General features: G+C 38.1%; 5 protein-coding genes across 5 annotated transcripts; 2 read left to right on the forward strand and 3 right to left on the reverse strand.

Annotated features, from left to right (window-relative positions):
* Positions 1–167: 167 nt before the first annotated feature.
* On the reverse strand, positions 168–1716 carry MELLADRAFT_87381 (uncharacterized protein; the record flags this gene model as incomplete). The annotated part of the gene is made up of 6 exons (XM_007410463.1): positions 168–175; positions 308–665; positions 761–955; positions 1065–1207; positions 1302–1375; positions 1505–1716. The coding sequence occupies 6 exons, from the start codon at positions 1714–1716 to the stop codon at positions 168–170; spliced, it is 990 nt and encodes a 329-aa protein (XP_007410525.1).
* A 1247-nt stretch (positions 1717–2963) lies between these two features.
* Positions 2964–4125, reverse strand: MELLADRAFT_74881 (uncharacterized protein; the record flags this gene model as incomplete). Its single annotated transcript, XM_007410462.1, has 5 exons — positions 2964–3278; positions 3347–3434; positions 3521–3581; positions 3660–3771; positions 3852–4125. 5 exons carry the CDS (start codon positions 3878–3880, stop codon positions 3245–3247), a joined length of 324 nt encoding a protein of 107 aa, XP_007410524.1.
* A 728-nt stretch (positions 4126–4853) lies between these two features.
* On the forward strand, positions 4854–5758 carry MELLADRAFT_106929 (uncharacterized protein; the record flags this gene model as incomplete). Its single annotated transcript, XM_007410406.1, has 3 exons — positions 4854–4870; positions 4948–5326; positions 5423–5758. The coding sequence occupies 3 exons, from the start codon at positions 4854–4856 to the stop codon at positions 5756–5758; spliced, it is 732 nt and encodes a 243-aa protein (XP_007410468.1).
* A 449-nt stretch (positions 5759–6207) lies between these two features.
* MELLADRAFT_116607 (uncharacterized protein) lies at positions 6208–8863 on the forward strand (the record flags this gene model as incomplete). The annotated part of the gene is made up of 6 exons (XM_007410407.1): positions 6208–6818; positions 6893–6969; positions 7043–7185; positions 7281–7475; positions 7559–7950; positions 8106–8863. 6 exons carry the CDS (start codon positions 6529–6531, stop codon positions 8350–8352), a joined length of 1344 nt encoding a protein of 447 aa, XP_007410469.1.
* Positions 8864–19589: 10726 nt separating this feature from the next.
* Positions 19590–21465, reverse strand: MELLADRAFT_87385 (uncharacterized protein; the record flags this gene model as incomplete). Its single annotated transcript, XM_007410461.1, has 6 exons — positions 19590–19993; positions 20058–20346; positions 20420–20790; positions 20855–20934; positions 21005–21335; positions 21390–21465. The coding sequence occupies 6 exons, from the start codon at positions 21463–21465 to the stop codon at positions 19590–19592; spliced, it is 1551 nt and encodes a 516-aa protein (XP_007410523.1).
* Positions 21466–21578: the final 113 nt, after the last annotated feature.

Here is a 21578-nt window from a genome sequence, read left to right on the forward strand (position 1 = left end):
TAAATATTCAACATAAATACAAACTATATACAATTGCTAGGTATCATCAGAAATATTAAAACTTGAGCGTTCCATTCATCAGTACAAAAATCCTTTCATCATTTCAAATTGATCTTCATCGATTTATTGAGTCCATTTCTTCTTAATACAATCAGTTTTCTAACTTTTCAGGGTACTGATAGCCTCAAGATGATTTGAAGAGTAATGAAACAAGGATTGTTTGAGGAGGAAGAATTAAAGGAAAGGATCATTTATCAGTAATCAAATTGATCAGAACGGTAAATGAAATCAATTTGATTTGACTTACAATCATAAGGTTGAACTCCACTATCAGGATGATTATGAAGCGCATTTTGATTCTTAAGATCCAATCTATTTTGCAGTACAATAGGTTTAACTTTTTTCATTCTCCAATAAATATAAATTGCAGCAATGATAGTGATTAGAAAAGATAAAATCAAAACTGAATATTCGACTAATTTTTCAGATGTAGATTTTGATTTTTTTCCCACTTCAAATAATGTACCTAAATAAACATGTGATAATTGTTTGGGCATCGATAAGATTGTGGCAGCTGAAAAGATCCAAACGTTCATGCCACTTGTGGCTAAGACTGGGGTTAATAGATGACTGGGAATAGCTGAAAGTCTGGCTAAGAGTGCAATCTATTAAACCAAAAAAAAACATCAGAAGAAGAAAAAAAAAACAATTTTGTTTATCTAGTAAAATGAAACAGAAGTAGTAAATTCAAGAGACTTACCCAAAATCCACCTTCTCTAATTACTAAACTTAGAGTAGCAAAACTCATATTCTTTTCTTCATACCTTTCAGCTCTTGATTTACAAGCATATTTAAAAACGAAAAAATTTGCTAATTCTCCTAAATAAGTACCGATTGAAACTATACCGAATCCGATCCAAAGTCCCCAAACCAAACCACAAAGTAAAACTATAATCTAAAAGATCAAAGAAATCGAGTCATATCGGTTTTAGAACTTGATTGATTTTGTTGATAAGAAGAATTTTGATTGAAAGAGATTTTTTTCTTGTTGAGAGTTTACTTACTTCGTGTCCAAGTAAAGGTGGAAAAGAAATAATAATCAAAATCAAAATAGGTATAACCCAACCAATCTTAAAGTTTCCTACTTTTAATTCTCTTAAATCTTCTGCAAAAGGTTTTAATGCTTTAATGATTTGAGCATGATAAACTTTTTAATCCGAAAAAAAAAATCATATGATTTTGGTTAGTTAGTTTGGAAAATTGTTTAGGGGTTAATCTTGTGTTGTGTTGAATTGATTTACTTGTGATGAGTGCGATTATTCCTACGATTAAGATCGTTATGATATACCATTTGATTTGATTCCGACGTAAAAATCTGTAAAGAGTTTTTTTAAAGGAAATGATTCAAAGATCATCAGTTTTGATAGAAAAGATTCAAAAAAATATGTATGTACTGAAAAAAAAATCTATCAAAGATTTATAAATGTTAAAAGAATTGCTCAACTTGATTCTAAATTTCTTAAATCCTTTCAAAGATTCGATTTCTTGCATTTCACTTTGTTCTTTGAAACCGATTTCATCATTCGTCGTTCTTGCAGATGGAAAGTTAACTAACTCAGGCATGGTATGTTGTTGAGGAGGATAACAATCAGATGAAGTGATCGGCTGATCATTTCCATACGGAAGATACCGTGGATCAGACGTTAAAGGTGGCATACTCTTTCGTAAAAGTGAAAGTAAAGTAAAAGTAAATAAGCTTGAATCTTTCAAAGTTTCTAGCTTAGAAATCTTTAAGAAGAAGGTGTTCACTGATACTGAAAGGTTCGATAGGTGGTTGAAGAGGTGATGGTTGGGAAGTTGATAGGTTAGTCTTATATACAAAACCTGATCCCAAATCAACGTAACCAAGTGTATCCAGTAAACTTGGAGTCAGATAGAGCAAATCGGTTTTGTCAATGGATTGAAAATGCAACTTTAAGATCTTTAAAAACTGACCGACCGAGCTTTGGTCAATGAAACTCAATCAATTTCGGACAAATGAGCACCGAGGACTCAGAGGAATTTGTTTAGATTTTTATTAACGTCAACTGTAGCAGAGATATTCACATGAAGCTGAAAAGTTTGTGACACCTTTCGAAGATCTGAGTGATAGCTTATAGGCTTAGCCCACCGTAGTTGGCTGTCGGAGAAATGGACACCGAGGTTCTTTCACAAAATCAAATTAAGCTTCACCATATAGTCTTCGCTACCAAAAAAAATGACTATGGTGTTTTTTTTAGCAGCAAGGTGTTTCAAATATTGATGAGTTTCAATTTTACCCAAGCAATTTGTTAAGAAAACTTATCTTGGCGTAAGAACACAAGAAATATGATACGATTCTTTTGCTTAAACGCTTTTCTCACTTTCAAACCTCCTTGAACTTGAAGTAAGATATAGTACAAAGACTGATCTCAACCAAAGTCATATATGTAAAGATAAATCATTAATTTTCAAAGTAGCCAAGATGGTTAATCTTTACAAATTGGTATCAATTGTTTTTTTAAAAATTCCTTGCACTGCCACACACCTATAGGTATACAGTTTGAGTTTCAATAATCGGAGTGGCACTAAACTCAATGTTTTACTTCTACGCAGATCAATCATATATATGCAGAACTTAGGTAGGATTTCTTTGTTTGGTCAAGTTGGTATCGTGTCAGAAAAAGAGTAAGGATTTTTGTAAATACGTGAGCAAAGTCTCAGCTAAGAGGTATAAATGCAAGCTTTTATCAAACTCATGATACATTATAAGTGTATAAATCTTTGAGACTTTAGACTTCCAATTGTGAGTGTTTTTGATCGGTTGAAATTTTTTGGGTTCTTCAAATATGATTCTGATGTAGATTATGGGGTTTGATAGGGCGATTGATTTGGTACATATGTTTGATGATAAATCCTCTTTGGAAGAAGAAACCATCGAGATTGAATGAATTGTTTAACAGACGAATGTTGATGAATTTGATTATGATGGATAGAAATCAAATCTGAATTCAAACCTCAAAGATAAAAAAATCAAGTATTATACAAAGATAAAAGTGTTCAAACATGAAGAAAAGTAGAAATCATTCAAAGAAAAAACCCAGCATAGATATATACATGATCAAACCTATCTCTACATGAATTTTAAGAAAAGTTAACAAATCCAATAAAGAAAAAACGGGAAAAAGAAGATAATACAATGAATCTTGGGGTTTGATTATTATCATTACATTGGTTGAGAAGGTGGAGGACCAGGTTGCCTGAAAAAAAAGTCATCAAACCAAATAAGTTTAAAATCATTTATCCAATCAAATCATCAAGAATTTACATGTTTGGTGCATAACCTGGTTGAGCAAAGACTGGAGGAGCAAAACCAGCTATCATGGGTTGAAATGAATTTAATTCGGCTTGCCAATCTACCAAAAGAAAAAAAAAAGAAAAAGAAAAATTAGATGAGTAAGATGTGAAATCGAAAGTGAAAATGAAGAAAAGGATAACTTACTACATATACTACAATGCCAAATATCTTTACTTTTTAATGGAATCAATGGTACACAACAAATCTAAAGAAACGAAAAATCAAATCAGATTCCAAACCAACTTCAAAAGCAAAGAAAATATGAAGAAAAGAAAGGACTAACTTCTATCCACATTCTACTATCGGCTTGAAACACACTGGCGTTATGACACCTAGGACATATCCTAGGTTGACCGTCACCACCTCCTTGATTGATTTTAGTTGGACATCCGATTCTACATGAAAGAAACCCGAAACGAAACTCGAATGTAAGTTAAAGATTTGGGTTGAACAGTGATGCTTGGTTTTGACTTACGAAATACAGATACATATATCATCACACATCTTATGGTAAGAAAAGGTTTGAAGTTTTTTGGAAAGTTATGAATGTTTGATTGGTTGGTTGAAGGATTGTAGAAAATTGTAAAAGCCTATGATCCGTTGAGATACATCAATTAAAAAGCGAAGAGAAGTCCGATGTAGGAGATTAAAAGAACTGGAGATGAGAAGGATCAAGCGTGGCGACTCGCGAGGATCGTGCAAAGAACATTCAAAAGGTTTTGTTGATCTGGATCGTCACATTCAATTTCATCCAGCCTGGCAAGAGTGACAAGAGGCGGTGCAAAGTTTAATTTCCAACCGTTGCTGCATACAGTCAAAGTCAGTTTCGTGAGTGAGATTTCACAGTTTCGTGAATTGAATGACACTTCAATGGACAGGTAGGTCAATTGTTACTATGATGTCATCATCATTCATGCTCACGAGTCACCAAGCTGAAAATCAAAGAGATTATTCACAATCAATTCAGAAAGGCTTCTTACCACTTCCCTTGACTAATTTGCTTGATTCTGGGGAACAAAATTGGGTCAAGGTTTTGTGGGTTTATGAGGTCTCTTCTGATTTGTTTATCCAAGAACTTGGAAAGTGGAACATACGAGTTTTTAAGATATATGATCAAGAATGGTCAAGTTTTGAAGTTTACAAAAGGTTTGTAAAGATCAATTGATAAGTTGATCAACAGATAACCAATGGTAAACTCGATTCAAGTGCAATCTATAGCATGACAAGAAGTGAAAATCGTTCAAAGACTTTTAATCAGTTCACAAATCCAAAAAGTCTCAGTTTTGAGGACTGAAACTTTAAATGAGATCAAACTGAATAAAGTTAAAATGAAAACAAAGTTCATTTCCAAATATAAAGAAACCAAAATCATCTAGAACCAACTCTTACCAAAAAAAAAACAAATCCGTCCATAAACCTTCATTCGTCTTTTCCTGATTCTTTTGCAAGGACATCATCTAGTACTATCTTCCCGAAGATGACCGAACCAGAAAAGTTGAGCAGTTTTCTTTCATTGTTCGATTCACATTTTGCAAAAGAGTTAAAACGTATGTTTGAATTGGAACCGAAAGAAAAACGAGTTTAGAAACCTCTGGTTCGACGGGTTTAAGTGATTCGAATTCAGAAGAAATTCAAGGTGATGAGTATCCTACACAACACCATGCTGGAAAAGTAGGCTTAGGACCACAATGTAAAACTATCCTTTCTGTGGTTCTCAATCGATTTCATCCTCAAAAAACTAAAAAGAAATTGACTTTTGTTGGAAAAACGATATGGTTTTTTTGTGTAGATCATAAAGGAGAAAGTATGATAGATAAAGTTAAAGGTCTTACACATAAACTGGTTGGAAAAGGTAAAGATGATGAACATGAACTTCGTAGTGATCAAGACCAAGGGTTTGGTGAATTAGGATTAGGAAACACAGGATCACAAAAAGATGGGATTCAAGAAGTTTGTTTTTTCCTTCTTAAACTTTGTGAAAAAAAGATTAATTGATTCGAGTTGAATTTTTCCGTTTTTTTGGGGGCTAGGAGATGGGGTCTGAAGGTGTTGATCATCGTCATAAGCTTGAGTGAAGATAAAATTGGGATTCTTATTGGACTTTTTATCATTGATGATAGTTTTGGAGAATTGATTTTGACGGTTTGGTCGACCAAAAGAAGTGATCTCATGGAAGTTGAACTGATCAAATTAGTTGGTCTTCAAGACTTTGAACACATTTCGATTGGTTTGATCTTTTCTTATGTAACTGCAATCTCAACAATCAAAGTGGGTTTATTCTTTCATGGTTATCAAGATTGGTTTTGGATTTATGGTGAATGTGTTGTAGAAACCCAATCATCTGATAAAAGCGTTTTACCAATCGTCAACAACATGGTATGATGGCTCAAACTCATCATGGTACTTTCTCAGAGTAGATGTAAAAAGGGTCTTTTAACAAGAAACATGATTTTTGGAAGACCGGTTTGATGAAATCTTATTAAGGAAATTATACTTGAGAAGGAATATTAGATTTCTGAACTGGATTTGATCATTCGTCTTATATTTGATTGTAAGAGTCTGAAGGTTTAGCTTTTTATAGGAACATGTTTAGAATATTTTTGATTGAAACTTAAAATGATGAGAGATAGAATTTGGTAATTTACCATTTTTAGTTGAGTAGAGTGTAACAACGAAGAAGACCTTTATCGATTTGATTTGATTTGATTTGAATTTTAGTGATCCATGAAATGGCAAGTTGTTTCATCAGTTTACCCTCCTTTCAACCGATCTCATCCAGACACAGCACACAGCACACACAGCAAAACTACATTATCAAACAAAGAAGAATCGAGTTTTTAAACTAGAAAACTTAAAATTAATCTAATCCAATCTAATCTAAAATCGATTTATTCAAATTTAACCAACTCTTACTTACCAACTCAAGCCTTCTTATCAATCATCATCACCATCTTATCAACTTCAACTTCATATCTGTTCGAACTCATCTATCATTCTATTCATTCTTATCACTTATCATATATCATTCTCATTCTCAAACTCATTCAACTAAATCAAATCAAATCAAACTCATCATCAAACTCATAACCAAACTCATCATCAAACTCATCACCAAACTCATAATAATCAAATCAAACCCGACTACAAAAACAATGAGTTGGCAACCACTAGACCATCCAACCAATCACAATACCTCAACCTACCCAACCCATCCCACATACCCATCCCACCCATCAAACCATACCAACGGTCATGGTACCTTTACCACACCACATCAACATCCATCATCATATCCACCATCATCAACTCAAACTGTTTCAGAACTGGCTAATTCGTTTTCTTCTGATAACTTGAATCATCCTTCGAAGCTTTCGAAAAATAAAAGACCTAGATCTTTTAGGGATAAACAGTGGGATTCGGCTTTTGGTCCTTTGAGTCTCAAGTTGAGCTTTTTTTGTTTATTTGGATAGGGTTTTCTGCTTTTGGATAGGGGTTCTGATCTTTTGCGTTTTGTAGTACTTTTTTGAGGAAAGATTGGATCAAGTATTATGTTATACTTCTTTTACTTATTATAGCAGTAGCGATCGTAACAAGTAAGTCAATAATCAACTATCAATTCATTGAACTCATATTGATCGTTTTCTGTGTTTTTTTTTTTTGATTTAGTTTTTCATCATCAAATTATTGTTTCACTTAAACCTTTTGCAGATGATTTACATGATTTGAAAGTCGGGAATGTAGAGATCGGTTGGATAATTCCGATTATCATTTTATTTATTATATCTTTTCCTCCTTTGTTTGGTCATGAAGTAAGTTCTCTCCTCCCCCAAACAACACAATTTCCAAAAAAGACAAATTCCAAGAAAAGACAGTTTACTGATGATTTTGTGTGTTTGGGTTAAAGATTGTGATTATTATTTGTGGTTTAGTTTGGGGACTTTGGATTGGATTTGCCATCGTTTCGGTAGGTACGTTTATTGGAGAAGTAGCTAATTATTGGACATTTAAGTATGCTTGTACTAAACGTGCTGAGAAGTTGGAAAGAAAAGATTTGAATTATGCTTGTATGTGTATTGTGATTAGAGATGGAGGGTTTTGGGTAACTTGATGACATTTATCCCCTATTTTTTTTTAAGTTTTAAGTTTTGATACTAATTTTAAGTTTTTTTTTTTTTTTTTTAGATTGCATTTCTTGCAAGACTTTCAGCTATTCCTTCACATTTAATCACACCTGTCTTTGCTACTACAGGCATGAGTTTATGGATCTTTTCAACTGCTACCTTACTTTCGATGCCTAAACAATTAGCCGGAGTTTATTTAGGCACCTTATTTAATTTAGAATCTAATACGAAATCGACTTCATCTAAAATTATTGAATATTTAGTTTTGATTGTTTCTTTTTTGGTCACTGTGGTGGCTGCGATGTTTATTTATAAGAGAATGTCAAAGGCTAGACCGTTGGTTCAGGCTAGATGGGAATCTGAAAGGATTGGTTCTAGGACGGGATTGGATCATCAGAGTGACGGTCAGGTTCATCATGTGGATCCTTATTATGGTAACGGATTGATTTCTTCGTTAGCTACATCACTTCCTTGCCCCCCACAAAAAAAACACGCTTGATTGGTTCTTAAATCGGTTGAATTCAAGTGGTTTTTACTTTCCCGAATGAATTATGAATCTGATGAATCTGTTTTTCTTTTTGGTTTTTTTTTTCTTTTTGGTTGAATAGTGAATGGGAGCCTATCAGAGATCGATCTATCGAGGAAAATCTCAGAATGGGAAGGACATCAGAAGATGATTGGTCAAGTTTAGAACATGGTGTATTTCTTCAATCTAACCATTCTTTTCCTGATGATCGTCATTTGGAAGTCGATCAAGAATTGATTCATCATACACCACTCTTGCCGGTTTTTATTAGAAAAGATTTAAGGGATCGGGATGGGTTGAGTCCTACTTATGCTTCTAGATCAGGTTGAATAAATGATTAGGAGATCTTTGGTTTTTTTTTTGGTTTTTTTTGAGAAGAATTTGTATGATTTATGATTTTTTTCGTTTTGGGTTTGTGGGTCCTTTTTTTTATGCTTGGGATGGAATTTTTTTTTTTTTTGGGAAAAATATCGAAAGGATTGGGTTCTTTTGGGAAGTTCATTTTTTTGAAGATGATAATTTGGAATTTTGGATGATTTGGTCTTTGCATTTTTGGGATTTATATCTTATTTTTTAGGATGTAAGAAGAGGAAAGGAAAGGAAAATCTAAATGGAAACTGTTTTTTTTTTGCATTTTGCATTTTTCTTTGTGATGGTTGATGAATTTTTTCAATTTTTTTAATTTTTAAATTTCCAAGAAGGGGTTTTTTTGTTGTTAAATTTTTTTTTGATAAATTGATGATGATGCAAGAAAAAAAAACTAATTTTGTTGTAATTTTTTTTGATTGTTTTTCTACATATGACATACATGCATACATCTTTTATCGATTTTTTATTTTCATTTATTTGGTATATGTATACCTTTTTTTGATTTTTGGAATTTTTGTTGATTTTTGATTTTTTCAAAACGGATGGTTTATTTTTCATGAATGAAAGAGATGATATAGGATTCTTGATGCAATTGTAAGGAGAACTTCTGCTTGGAAGTTGGGTATTGGAAACCATGAGATTTTAAAGATTGAACTCATCATGAAGAGGTCTGGATGTGAAGCTTAAATGAACAGTCTCTTGGCTGATAAGTATCACACTGGAAATCTTATTGGTTAGTATGATATGATTAAGTAAATTGGGATTGGATGAGATGAGATGAGAAGTACAGAACAAGTTTAGGGAACAGATGAATTGATTAAATTGAATTTATAAAAAAAGTAAAAAAAATTGTTGATTTTTTTTTCCAAAGGATGATTTCTTTGTATTAATGAAAAAAAGAGAATGGAACAAGGATTCTTGATGGTAGTGATGGAACTTTTTGGGCTTGGAACTTGTCTACTAGCAAAAAATGGTATTTTGATGATTGGAATCATATAGAGGTCTGGATAGATTAAATGAGCAGTTTTGGTTTGATAAGATCATTGGAAGTCTTTATTGGTCAGTATGATATGAGATGATTGAATGAATTGAGATTGGATGAGATGGGAAGTACAGAACAAGTTTAGGGAACACATGAATTGATTAAATTGAATTTATAAAAGTAGAAATACTTGGAATTGTGACTCTCTTTGACCGTCTTTGAAAAGATTAGCTAAATAAAAGTCATGATTGAAGTACTGCAAGGGGTTGTTTAATTACTTATGGAAGTTGGAAGTGAGCTTGTTCAGCTTGAATTTGCCTAGTTGAGGTTCAGGATATGAGATGAGATCTTAAGATTAAGGTTATGTTGAAGGAGGTTTTTCTAACTTCTGAGATGTCATTGGGAAAGTGGGAATTGGTTGGTATGGTTTGGTGCAGTTCCAAAGAAGTGGAGTAGGAAGATGAACTGCTGAAAAGGATATAATCAACTACAATCAACTTAACAAACACAATTGATTCTTGATTTGGAAAACCTTTTAAAGTACAATAAGAAAGATGTGTTTTACAGTTTGATGGACTTGTTTGTGTTAAGTTTTGGATATTAGGGGGTTTCAAGTTAAGTTTTTTTACAGTTATTTTACAGGACAGTCCTCTCCAAGTGATTTACGTAATCATTCAAGTTCTGTAGAGGTAGGGACAAGGTTTGTCCTGAACCCAATGATTACAATTCATAGGTGTGGGGATGTGTACAACAACTTGTTTGAGACTGTAAAATTTCCCGTAAACATAAAAAATCATATACTTGCTGAAAAAAGAACACTTATGGTGTTCAAACTTCAAGATTAATTTGTGCAAGTCCTGTGCAAGATATGAATAGAACTTGCATGGATCTTGCATGGACCTTGCATGTTGGTCTCACACAGTTTTTGCACCAGTTGGAACACAATAACTGGGGTTGTCAAAACAATTGATGTGCAAGATCTGTGCAAGATATCTTGCACATATCTTGAATGTTGGTCTTGCACAGTTCTTGCATGTGTTTGAAGACCATTTCAGAAACTTGTCTGTTTTGTAAAGATTTTATGGAAAAAATTCATAATTTGAAACCCCCTATTGCTGCAATTACAGTACTCAAAGTTGTGTATAGTTTTGCGTGTATGATTTTTTTGGTGGGGAAAAAGAGGCCAAATTTTTTTTCCCTGCCAAAAAAAAACTATACACAACTTTGAGTACTGTAAATCCAAGCTTATGGGTTCTGCCAAAGTAGGCTAAAATAGTGCCTATTAGTGCACCTCTGGCTAATAGACTCCTGGGATATCATCCGGAGGAAAATGAGACGTATTGGCCGGACTCTATCCGTATCTCACTGCCAGACGCACACACGCGTGCGTCGTGTCATTTCGCGTCTGATGTCTATATCCATCCACGCAGAGTCCAACATCCAGACGTGTCCTGGCCTCAGACGTGTCTATGAGGCTAGCCAGACCTGTCTGGCCTCCGAACCCAGTGGTCTTCCCTACAAACACTCGCTCTGTCCAGACACATGACACATCATACGCCGTCCATCCCAACTCCCACCCACCTATCGATAGACCTAACTCCCTATCAGGACGTGTTGGTCTATCAATAGAGCAAGCCACACCAACCAATTAATACCAAGCCAGATCAATCCGATCAAACGGATCAACCTCACCACACCTCCATCTCTATCTGCACCACCCTACCAACATTTGAATGAACGCTATTGTAGGTCATCTCAACTCGTTTTTTGTATGTATCCCCGATAAATGCCTCAATATGTTATCTCTTCCTATCTTTCATGAGCAAATAGAAACAGACAAAGTCGCGATTTAAAATTGCTATTTACATTACACGTATTAAACCGTCTCCTCAAGACCTTTCCACGTTGAATAGGACAAACTATTGAAAGAGAGACAGAGAGACCCATGAGATGAACCACGGATGTGATACATCAGTCCAGCAGCCTTTTGCATACGGTCTGATTCTTTGCCAAGTATCACGGTACATACAAGCAGTTGCAACCTGTTGCAACAACACAACTAATATTAAACTCGATAGTGAGCTCGATATGGATAGTTGAATTCAAAATGTACTGTATATAAGCGAGTCGTGTGAAAATTTTGTATAACTCATTTTCGATCTCACAGAGACATTAGTACAACCGAAGGTCCGACACCTTTTTTACTTAGCTTACCACTGGAAGAATATCGTCTGTACACATAATAAAATCAAATTATACTTTGAATCAATTGCTACCAACACCGTTCTTGAAGTTGCGAGTGTCAAGTGACGAGATGAAGTCAAGATTTCAATTGTGTTGTAATTATTGATGTTGACAATTTGAGATAACAAATGGTGTGACAATGAAAAAGTAAGTCATAACAAGAAAGGAATATGAAACGCAGGATATTTTGTAAGAAAAAAGCACCAAAAAAAGATAACCTCAAGTGTTATTTTATCCATGTAAGGTAAATGAATGTATGGTATCACCATAAAAATGATAAATGGATGAAAAAGTAAGCGAGTGATAAAAAAAAATCTGGAACACAAGATCACAATTTTGTATAAAAAACAATAAACCCAATAAATGATCCATTTACTTATCTATCAAAGCTAAATATCTGTATGGTATCACTAAAAATCATCATCATCAGGTAGGTCGTCGTCCTCCAGACCCATACCGAGGTTGGTATTGTCTTCATCCACACCCATACCGATATACATATCATCAACTCTATGATCACAATTGTCGTCTAAGCCAGAGATACCTCCCCATGGCTCTTCGTCGTCTTCAATATCTTGCGGATTTGAGCCACCATCATTCAAATCATTAATATTGTTGCTGCCGTTTGCCACGGCTGAGTCGTTTACTAGTTTGAATAAACCTGCTTTCACGTCGTTCAGCCACAGTGATCTCTTGCTGCTTGGCATCTTGTCAACACCCAAGGCAAGATCTTCAGGCTTCAGGCTGCTTCCATCGAGTTGGACGATATTGACCGGAAAACCTCTAGCTTTAAGACATTCTCCCGGGTTCGGTTTGCGCGGGAAACCTTTTCCTGGAGAATATCCAAGTGCTTCCTCTAGAGAGCGACCTCAGTAATGAAACCGAAACAACTATATTAATGACAAGGGATAAATGACTTACTTAGATCTGCCCGAAGGGCTTTGGTGAGGTTGGTTTATGACATCTGCTGGCTGTTGGCGCTTTTCTTTTTCAGTCGACGACTTTGATGATCCTATAGCATCGGCGACAGCTTCTTCCACTGCTTTGCCCTGAGCACGTGCTGCAAAGATAACCGGAAAATTGCTTTTGGCACGAACATATTCAGCCATCTCCGGGTGTGAGGTGTATTCAATACACCATCCATGGGAACCTTTGCCTTCCTCAGTTTGAGGATGGGTTCCAGATGCAAGAAAATAGTATGCAAAGTCCATGCGTGTGGATTCGCTTTCAATCTATCAGTGCCAAATGAACAATCAGTTGTTTACAAGAGAAATACGATGGAGAAATATAGTGATTCAAATAATGAACATATGATAAAACAACATACCTGAGAATGTATTTGCTGCACACGCTTTTTTGAAAGGCAATTGTGGTCTGCCAATGATTGACCGCCAGGAATACCTGACAATGCCTTGGCATAAGCTTTGGCAACCTTTTGACCACACACCGTTTCGTCATAGACCTCTTGCAGCTCGATGCGTTCTTCGGGTGATAGATTGAGTTGCTTTTGTTCCTTTTTCGAGGGTAAGCCAGATAACATATAAAATACCGAAGGATGAAAAACAAGACGCTCGGCGTCAGGTCGAGCAGTCCATGCCCTACCCATTCGTTGGTTGCGCTCGCCAAGACTTTCTGGTTCGCTGTTTCGAGGCACTGTAGTAATAATAAACATAATAAACATACCCACCATAGACATTTTAAGTAAGTATGTTCATGTAGCTTTCTGGGGAAGGAGTTGACTCACTATATTCCTTATTGGCCATCTTTGAATAGCTCATCCAAAGGCGATAGCCATCCTGACCTTGACCTCGGGATGAACCTAGATCGCCTCTGAAGCGGATTAAGATTGGATCAATCTTAAGAATGTTGTGAAATAGTATGACTATGAATGAAAGAACATACATCGCTTTGTCCAATGTAAACAAGGTGACATTTCCCATCATCGCGAGCATCTCTTTGTGATGATGATACAGCTGTTTGAGCGCTTTAGCCTCCTCTTGGATATTTTGTGGCACAGCTGAGCTAGTCCGCTTGACTGCTGAAATCCTGGTCATCGACCACTCATTACACACCGCCTGATAATTCAAGAGTGTTGGAAGGTTGGTAGCATGTGAGCTTGATGAACTTTGAGGAAGAGGTGCATTCCTGTTGATAGATGAACTGATATCTTGAGTATCGATATCTTGAGAATCAACACCTTGAAGTTGAGCTTGAGATTCGTTTTGAGGCCCTCGGCGAGAACGTTTAGAGGCCGGTGGTGCTTGATCAGTGTTCCTTTGGGAAAGTTGGCGTTTAGAAGGTCTTGAGTCTTCTTCTAGAGACAGATCTGAATCAGACATAGCACCCGGGTTGAATAAGTCGCCAAGCTCTTCGTCGCTAGATTCTGCAGGTCCATCGTTTCTAGGCCGGTTGGTGATCCGAACCTTGCGAATGGGTCGTGACAAAGTTGCTTCGGTTTGAGATATAGTTGTATTGATTTGAGAGATATCAGTTGAAGTTTGTGGCTGTGAGTGGGCTACAGAAGCCTCAGCCGAGTTTGGAGACCGTAAAATGGAAGGGTTAGTAGTTAGCTGGTTGTTGGAGTCTGAAGGTATGCTGCGAGCATTGTGAATGGGTGGTGACAAAGTGGCATTGGTTCGAGATATAGTTGCATTGATTTGAGAGATATCGAATGAAGTTTGAGACTGTGGCAGAGCAGCAGAAGGCTCAGCCAACGTTGGAGACCGTAAAACGGGGGGGTCAGGAGTTGGCTGGTTGTTGGAGGTTGAAGGTAAGAACTCGTTGATTGATAGTTCATTTGCTTAGTTTGTAGAATAATTTGATTTAGTCATGGTAGTTTTGGTTGAGCGCGCTTTGGTCGAGGTGGACTTCCTGGTAGGTGATGCAAGGACTCGGCCTGAACGTTTAGCTCTGGTTGAGTACATGGAAGCTGCTCCAGTACCAGAAGGGGGACCTCGAGTTCGACCGGATCGAGTACTAGCCATGCTGGGAAGAAAGATAATGGACGTAGGGGAAGGGTGATGGGATTGAATGAAGATGAATGTTAAGATGAAGGAAGAATCAAGATCCATCTCGTGACTCACCTGGACTGTACATATAGTGCGGTCTGTGCGGTCAGTCCCCGGGTCACGAAGCATTTGGAAGCCCGGCACCCCCAACATACCATAATATCAACACTTACATTGTGAGGGCCTACCTATTTGATTTTATTTTGAAAAGTCAAGTGATCAATGTGGCTATATCAAGAGGAATCTCAAGAGTCAAAGTTTCTTTTTTTACACGTTCTTAAACCTTCATATTGGAATTGAAATAGTGTCAAAAGTACTCACATCGAAATCTGAGCTACATTCAACAAACATATCCCATAAAGTAGCTCACATATAATACAACAGCAGTCCCACTTTTATGTATGATTTGATGAGCATGTACATTTGAAACTCCGTCAGTGTTCAAGAAATAAACCCCACTGTTTTCAATTTTGAGGAGTGAGCGGGAGAAAACAGGGTGATTTGAAGAACAAAATTGGGATTTTCAAGAGGGAAGATGTGATGTGATTGAAAAAGTGCATTATGAAACTCCCAATGAAATTTGATTTTGTATTTTAAGGCGGAGTTTTGACCTTTTTTCCACCATCTTGATGGTGATTGGGGATGTTTTAGGAGTGAGCGGGAGAAAACAGGGTGATTTGAAGAACAAAATTGGGATTTTCAAGAGGGAAGATGTCCTATCTTTATACGTGTGAAATACTTCAAAGGTATTCATTTCTCAAACTCTTCCTGGTGAAAGTGAGTGCTCTTCAAAACCGTTGCATTTCCAGTGACCTTGGAATATCTGAAAGCCCAAATGACAATCAATATTTTCCAGGTTCAAACTTGAATTTTGCTCAACTATTGAAAAGGGAATCAAAATCCAAATGAAGAAGTTTAATATTCATTATCATAGTCACTTACCTGCAGATGCAGGGGTAGATGGATGGTTGATTAATTTTCAAAATTGCACTAAACAAGCATTTGTGCCTGAAGGAGAGTTGATTATCTCAATGAATGATGTAAGAATGATTACATCATTTCTTAATGGGTTCCTCTATTCACAAAAGCATGGCTAGTTATGTGATCCTTTGTTTTCTGTCTCTCTCAACTTCCTTCTAATCTATCATTGAACAAACTTCCTTTCGAGATATTCTTTATCCCATCCTAATTTTTTTGATTCAGTTCAACAACTCACCTTGGTCTTCATTGTTTGTCTCATTTTATCGGCTTGAAGAATAAGTATCTAAAATGGGAAAAGGTCGAGTCATCAAGTGCCCACTTGGTCCTCGAACCAAGCGGCCACGGGCACGAGGAGCAGATGTTGGCCCTTCTCAGAGAGTTGCTAATGATCTTGCGGCTGTGGAATCTCGAACAGCACTTCAGAACGCGGAAAATCTTCATAATGCTCTTACCGCGAACCGGCATGCAAACCAGAACAATCCGGTCGATCCAAACACAGGTGGCCCTGATCACGATCAAACTTCCGAATCCGAGAACAATGAGGCAGATGCCATGTCGTATATATACCGTTTTGAAACACCGTTGTCTCCGTCGGAAGATAGCGAACCTCGAGAACCTACTCCTCCATTGGTTGGAGGATTTCACGTGTCCTTTGGAGAGTACATCAGGGGAACTTATTACCAATCCAAGCAGCTGCTTGAGCACCTTTGGTGGAAGAAGGTACTTGGCCCAATGTTTGTGGCTTTCATGACCCAGTCGTCAAGGACCGCACGATGGGGTGATCTTCAAAATTGGAATGAAGATTTTAATGACACTTGTGCTTGTGGTGTTGGAGATCTTACAACACAATCAGTCGACCTAGTGGATATTCTCTGTGAGTCTCATGATTTATTGTCAAATTAAATATCAGCCAGCATTAATTTGAATGTACGGATACTGTACATAGCTCGTGACAAGAAAGAGATCAAGTTTTGCCAATGCACCAGTGACCAAGTGAGGCTGATCCGAATGGGATACGTTGGGGGATCACCGGTTCATCCTCAAACCGCGTTTTCCATTCGGCTTCTTCGATTCCACCACACACTGTGGGAACAGTGCAGCATTTGCATGCAAGGGTTTGCATTGGGACTAGACACCTTTCTAGATGCCAGTAGCCCTCTTATTCTTGTGGCCGGAACAACTCAGGTCAGTCATTTCCTTGGCCTTATTCCTACAAACTTGAAACTCAAACCTGACCATATGTATATACTACATATGAGTTGTAGCCCCGGCTCTGGCGAAAAACCCTATCTGCCGCTGTTGATGTTTATCGACACATGTTGCTAATGGAGGACGAGCTTTGTGACTTGGCACTGGACCTCTCGCATTTGGACAAGCTGGCTTCCAACTGCCCCCGATGCTTTGGTCCTCTCCAGGATAATAATGAGCAGGATGAACCTGACTACATAATATGCTTCAATGGTAACTTTCAACATCGAAGACACAAAGCAGCAAGTCGTGAGTCCGACGAACGCAAACCGGCATATCCACCTTTATTCATGAAACCTGCCAAAGTAGAGAAGTGGGCACCAACCGAAACCAATAAGAAATCAGTTGCTTCAGTGAGTCGTATCTAGGTTAATAAGTTTTGACTGTATCATTCTAACTTCAGAGTACATTTTGAAACAGGATCCGTGCAGTGCACAGCACACAGCTGCTGCAGATCACCGAGCAGGTACCACTTGGAAAGCCTGCGACGAAACCGGCCTGATCGGTATGGGTTGCCGCCACGATCATATCCTGCGGTTTGTGAACGTTGTACAAAGCGGTGAAAAGCAAGTACACACTTGTTTTTATCATTGATGAATGTTCATTAATAAATACTCGTGTTTGACAATTACAGGCAGTATTATGTTCTTGCCCTCCTCGATGAAATCTTAGGATTTGTAGCGGGACAATCCGAAGTAGACCGCCCAAAGCGGCTTGGTATATTGTATGATATTGGCTGTACTTTGGAGAAGAGTCTCAAGAAGGTATTTTTGAATCAGCCAGTATCTTTTGCACCTGTGGCATACAGATCCCTCGGTGAAACACCGAACAAAAAGACGAAAATGCATACGGTATCTAACAGCAAGATCGTTATCAGATTGGTCAGCTCGCCCAGACCGGTTTTTTGCGGGGATTCTAAGTCATTTCCAGACCGATCTGCTCGCTGAAATTCATAGACCGGAGAAGTCCTTGCAGACCGGTCTGTACTCCCTTAGACCGGTCTGTACTCCCTCAGACCGGTCTTACTCAGTCAAACCCAGACCAGTCTTACTCATCCAATCCCGACCAGTCAAACCCAGACCAGTCTTAAGAAATATCAAAAAAGCCAAGGCCTCACAGACAGGTCTGACGGCGATCCAGATGATCAGTCCATAATCACAGACCAGTCTGGTCGAATTGCTACTGAGTGTTCCGATTACCTTGCCTCACCACTTCAAAACGGTCTGGAGAACCAACCTCCCAAGCATTACCAACCAGTGTCCACACAAACCAGACTATCTCACACATTGGATGAGGAGCAAACTTCGCCACTCTACCGTCCTGTGCTCGTATTGCACCTCTCGCTCGCCTGGACAATATCTTAGTCGAGTTTCCACTCCTTTACTCTCACTCCATAGCAATACATACTGCATGAACTTTCATAGCAGTTTCATTAGATGTTTTATTTGTCCGACTCCCACTACACATACATACACACAGTCATCGTTTTCAAGATTGTATCTGACACTCTTTGTGTTCCCTCAATTATTGAAACATGAGCCCAAAGGTTTACTACATATTCGACTTTGTGTTTTCTCACTTTCACCGGATCCTTTTGATTCCATGTGTCACATCAGACTTTGTCCCATTCTCAAGTCTCGAATTGTAAGTCTAACAAATAACAACTTGGCAATTTGAAAACTTGAAAATCAGCGCTTTGTACTGTTCGCAAGCACGCCTTCAACTCTCACTTGAATCCTCGATTGGATCAAATTACATGTATTGGTCACGTTTGAACATGAGGAAAAGCGCACCTCCGGGTCCGGGAAAACCATCTTCCCACAATGTACCAATACAAGTATCCCAGGTGGACTGTTCTTTGCGACTCTCCCCACGTAGGTTTCAAAGAGACAACAACCGGTCGCGCATAGAAAACTATACTGTAGTGTCAATACAAGTCCACATGCCAAACACTAGTTTCTTATTAAATTTTATTATACTCGTCATCATTCTTTGACCAAATTAGTTTTTGATGCTGTTCAGATTTGATATGGAATAATTTAATAACTCAGCAAAAGGCACTTGGTCAAGTTGAGCTGGATTTGAGAAATCAAATGGTTGATATGTACATATCTTCAACAAGGAAGTTCAGTCGGATTGTAGAAGACTCACTCATTAACTTCTACAAATTGACTGAATTTTCGATGCTGTTGAAACTCAATTTGAATAAATTTGAATACTTCACTTTGGATCTGTAATGACTTATTGAATAAGTGAATGCGTGATGCAATTCAAAATCCATTGAGTTACTTCAACTTCAAGAAACACATCAAGAATGCTGTACAAACTCATTGCCTCAATCTTCCCCTCCAACAGAAATAAGAAAGTCGACAACAAAGAAAAGAACATGAAGTATACTAGCGCTCGCCAAGTTCGAAGTTGATGTTGGGGTTACAATCATTTCAACCGACAAGTGCTAGGCAAACAAATTGTTTCAGTACAGTGATTCGACCAATTGTTCCATCATGTGAAGAATTCAATTTGATCCAAGTTGCAGAGTTGCAGTCAATACTCAATATGAGTTTGTTATAAGATAAAGAAAGGACACAGTTGAAGACAAGTTGAAAGGTAAAAGTTGAACACAAATAAAAAATCAAAACGGATGAAACAATTATAGAAATCGTCACTGTTTGATCAAGATATCCATGAGATTCCCCGATTGCAAATCCATTCTACAATATGAAAAGCTACAAACTCAATTCAATGGCTCCCCATCAAGATCAGCCTGTGCTGCTGCATTACCGTTTCCCAGATCATTCGTGTCTACTTGATTATCATCGTGTGTATCAGTTGTTTGTTGATCATTGGAATTAGTAGCTGCACTAGTATCGTTCAAACCAGATGTACCAGCACCTGTTGCATCACTTTCATTGCTTGTAACCTTCTTCTTGATCCTAAATTTACCACTGTCAATGTCGGCAAGCCAGTGACGTCGAGCTCTTGCATTCATGCCATTGAAACCAAGGGAAAACTCCTCGGGGGTCATCTCTGAGTCATCATCACGCTCAACAATAATCGGTATTTTGCGATCGGTGATGGCCCAGACAGGATCGGGGACACGGGGAAAGCCATGAGCAGGGTGATACCCGATGAGATCATCTAGGGAACAAGGTATCATCAGACCACACGTTGAATGAAGTGAAAAGCTGAGGTATTGACGTACCAACCATTTTGTTCAATAGCCCACCTAGTTTCTTCTTATCTTGGTCGGATTTATTTGGTGGTTTAGGATCATTGGGTTTGGCTTTGGCTGCCACAGTATTCACCTCTTCAATGGTAGCCCGATGCTGACAGTATAAGGGAAACACCTCTTGCAGGTTAGCCTTGGTCGAAACCCACGTAGATATCTCGTCACGACTCGTATACTCCCGACACCATCCACCACCTACAGTTGTATTACTACAGGCGATAAGATAATATTCTAGGCCAACTAGTTGATGGTCCCGCGCAAGCTGGAAAGAAAGTTAGTAAGCAAAATTAATCTGATGGTTTCTTCTCAGATAGAATAGCCATTGAAGGACTTACATGCTGTGCTATCTTTTTGATACATTGTAGCGAGCGTTTCTCTTCTTTTCGAGATGAGTTGCTGGGTGTATTCAGCTCGCGGTCCCTGGTGACCTTATCCTGATCGACAAGTCGGTTATAGATAGGACGGTACAGTTCTTCTTCCTCAGGAGCCAGCTTAGGAACTTCTGGAACTAGTATTTCAGAGTCTCCGTGTACATTATCCTCCGGTATAACTATTGAAGAGTAGTCTGGGTAACCTCCGAGGGAGAAGAAGATTTCGGCTGTGAAAACATCGAGTTCTTCGTCTTTGAGAGCTTGATAAGCCTTCGAATTAGCTTGATTGCGGATCGTGAGAAGCTCAGAGGAGTTTGGAGACCCTCTAGGAGGCACTGGAAAAGATGCAAGATTGGTGTTCAACTACAAAATTCTATAAAGACTGTAAAAATGACTCACTTGGATGTTTATTGGCCTCAAGTGCAAAAGACAGCCACCGATGCCACGTGTTTTCGGCGTGACTTCCTCCCTTCAAGCCCCTGTGATGCCAATACAAAATGGTCATGTAAGTGAAGGTGTTATAGGTAGTGTAATTTTGTTTAAACTTACAATGAGCGCTTCAAATTGTCTATGTCGACTCCTGAAATCATAGCAATCATATGAAGACTATGGTCAAGACTAGCCATGAGTGCTTGTCCTTCGGTGATTACGGCTGCGCTGATCTGGTGGTTTGTGGTTTTCTGCTTATCTAATTGCTCTTGGATGCGTCCGATGGGCCAGTAGTTCTTGACCTGATGGTAGTTTTGTAAAGTGATCTCGCTGAGTGGTATATCAGTGTTGATAGTGGCACTGTTAGGGTGGGATGGGTTTGGTTGAGTATTGTTTGTATTTTGAAGCAGTTGTTGAGGGTTAGACAGGGTAGGTTGAGCACCATCACCCTCTCAATTAGCTGATGTAGACTTTGGAGCGACTCGGGTTGTGGCACGAGGCTGACGTGCTCGTTTTGAAGGACGTGGTGATGGAGAACGATGAAGGGCATTGGATCGAGTGGCTCGAGTGGAAGGGGCCATGTCAATGTGGGATGAAGGTGTTGGCTGGTGTTGGCTGAGAGATGATGTGAGTTGAGGAGTTGCTGGCGAATTGGGCAAGTGGAGAAGTCTGATGAAGAGATCAAAAGGGCAAA

The sequence above is a fragment of the Melampsora larici-populina genome, assembly GCF_000204055.1.
Source record: "Melampsora larici-populina 98AG31 unplaced genomic scaffold MELLAscaffold_20, whole genome shotgun sequence".
Taxonomy (NCBI): domain Eukaryota; kingdom Fungi; phylum Basidiomycota; class Pucciniomycetes; order Pucciniales; family Melampsoraceae; genus Melampsora; species Melampsora laricis-populina.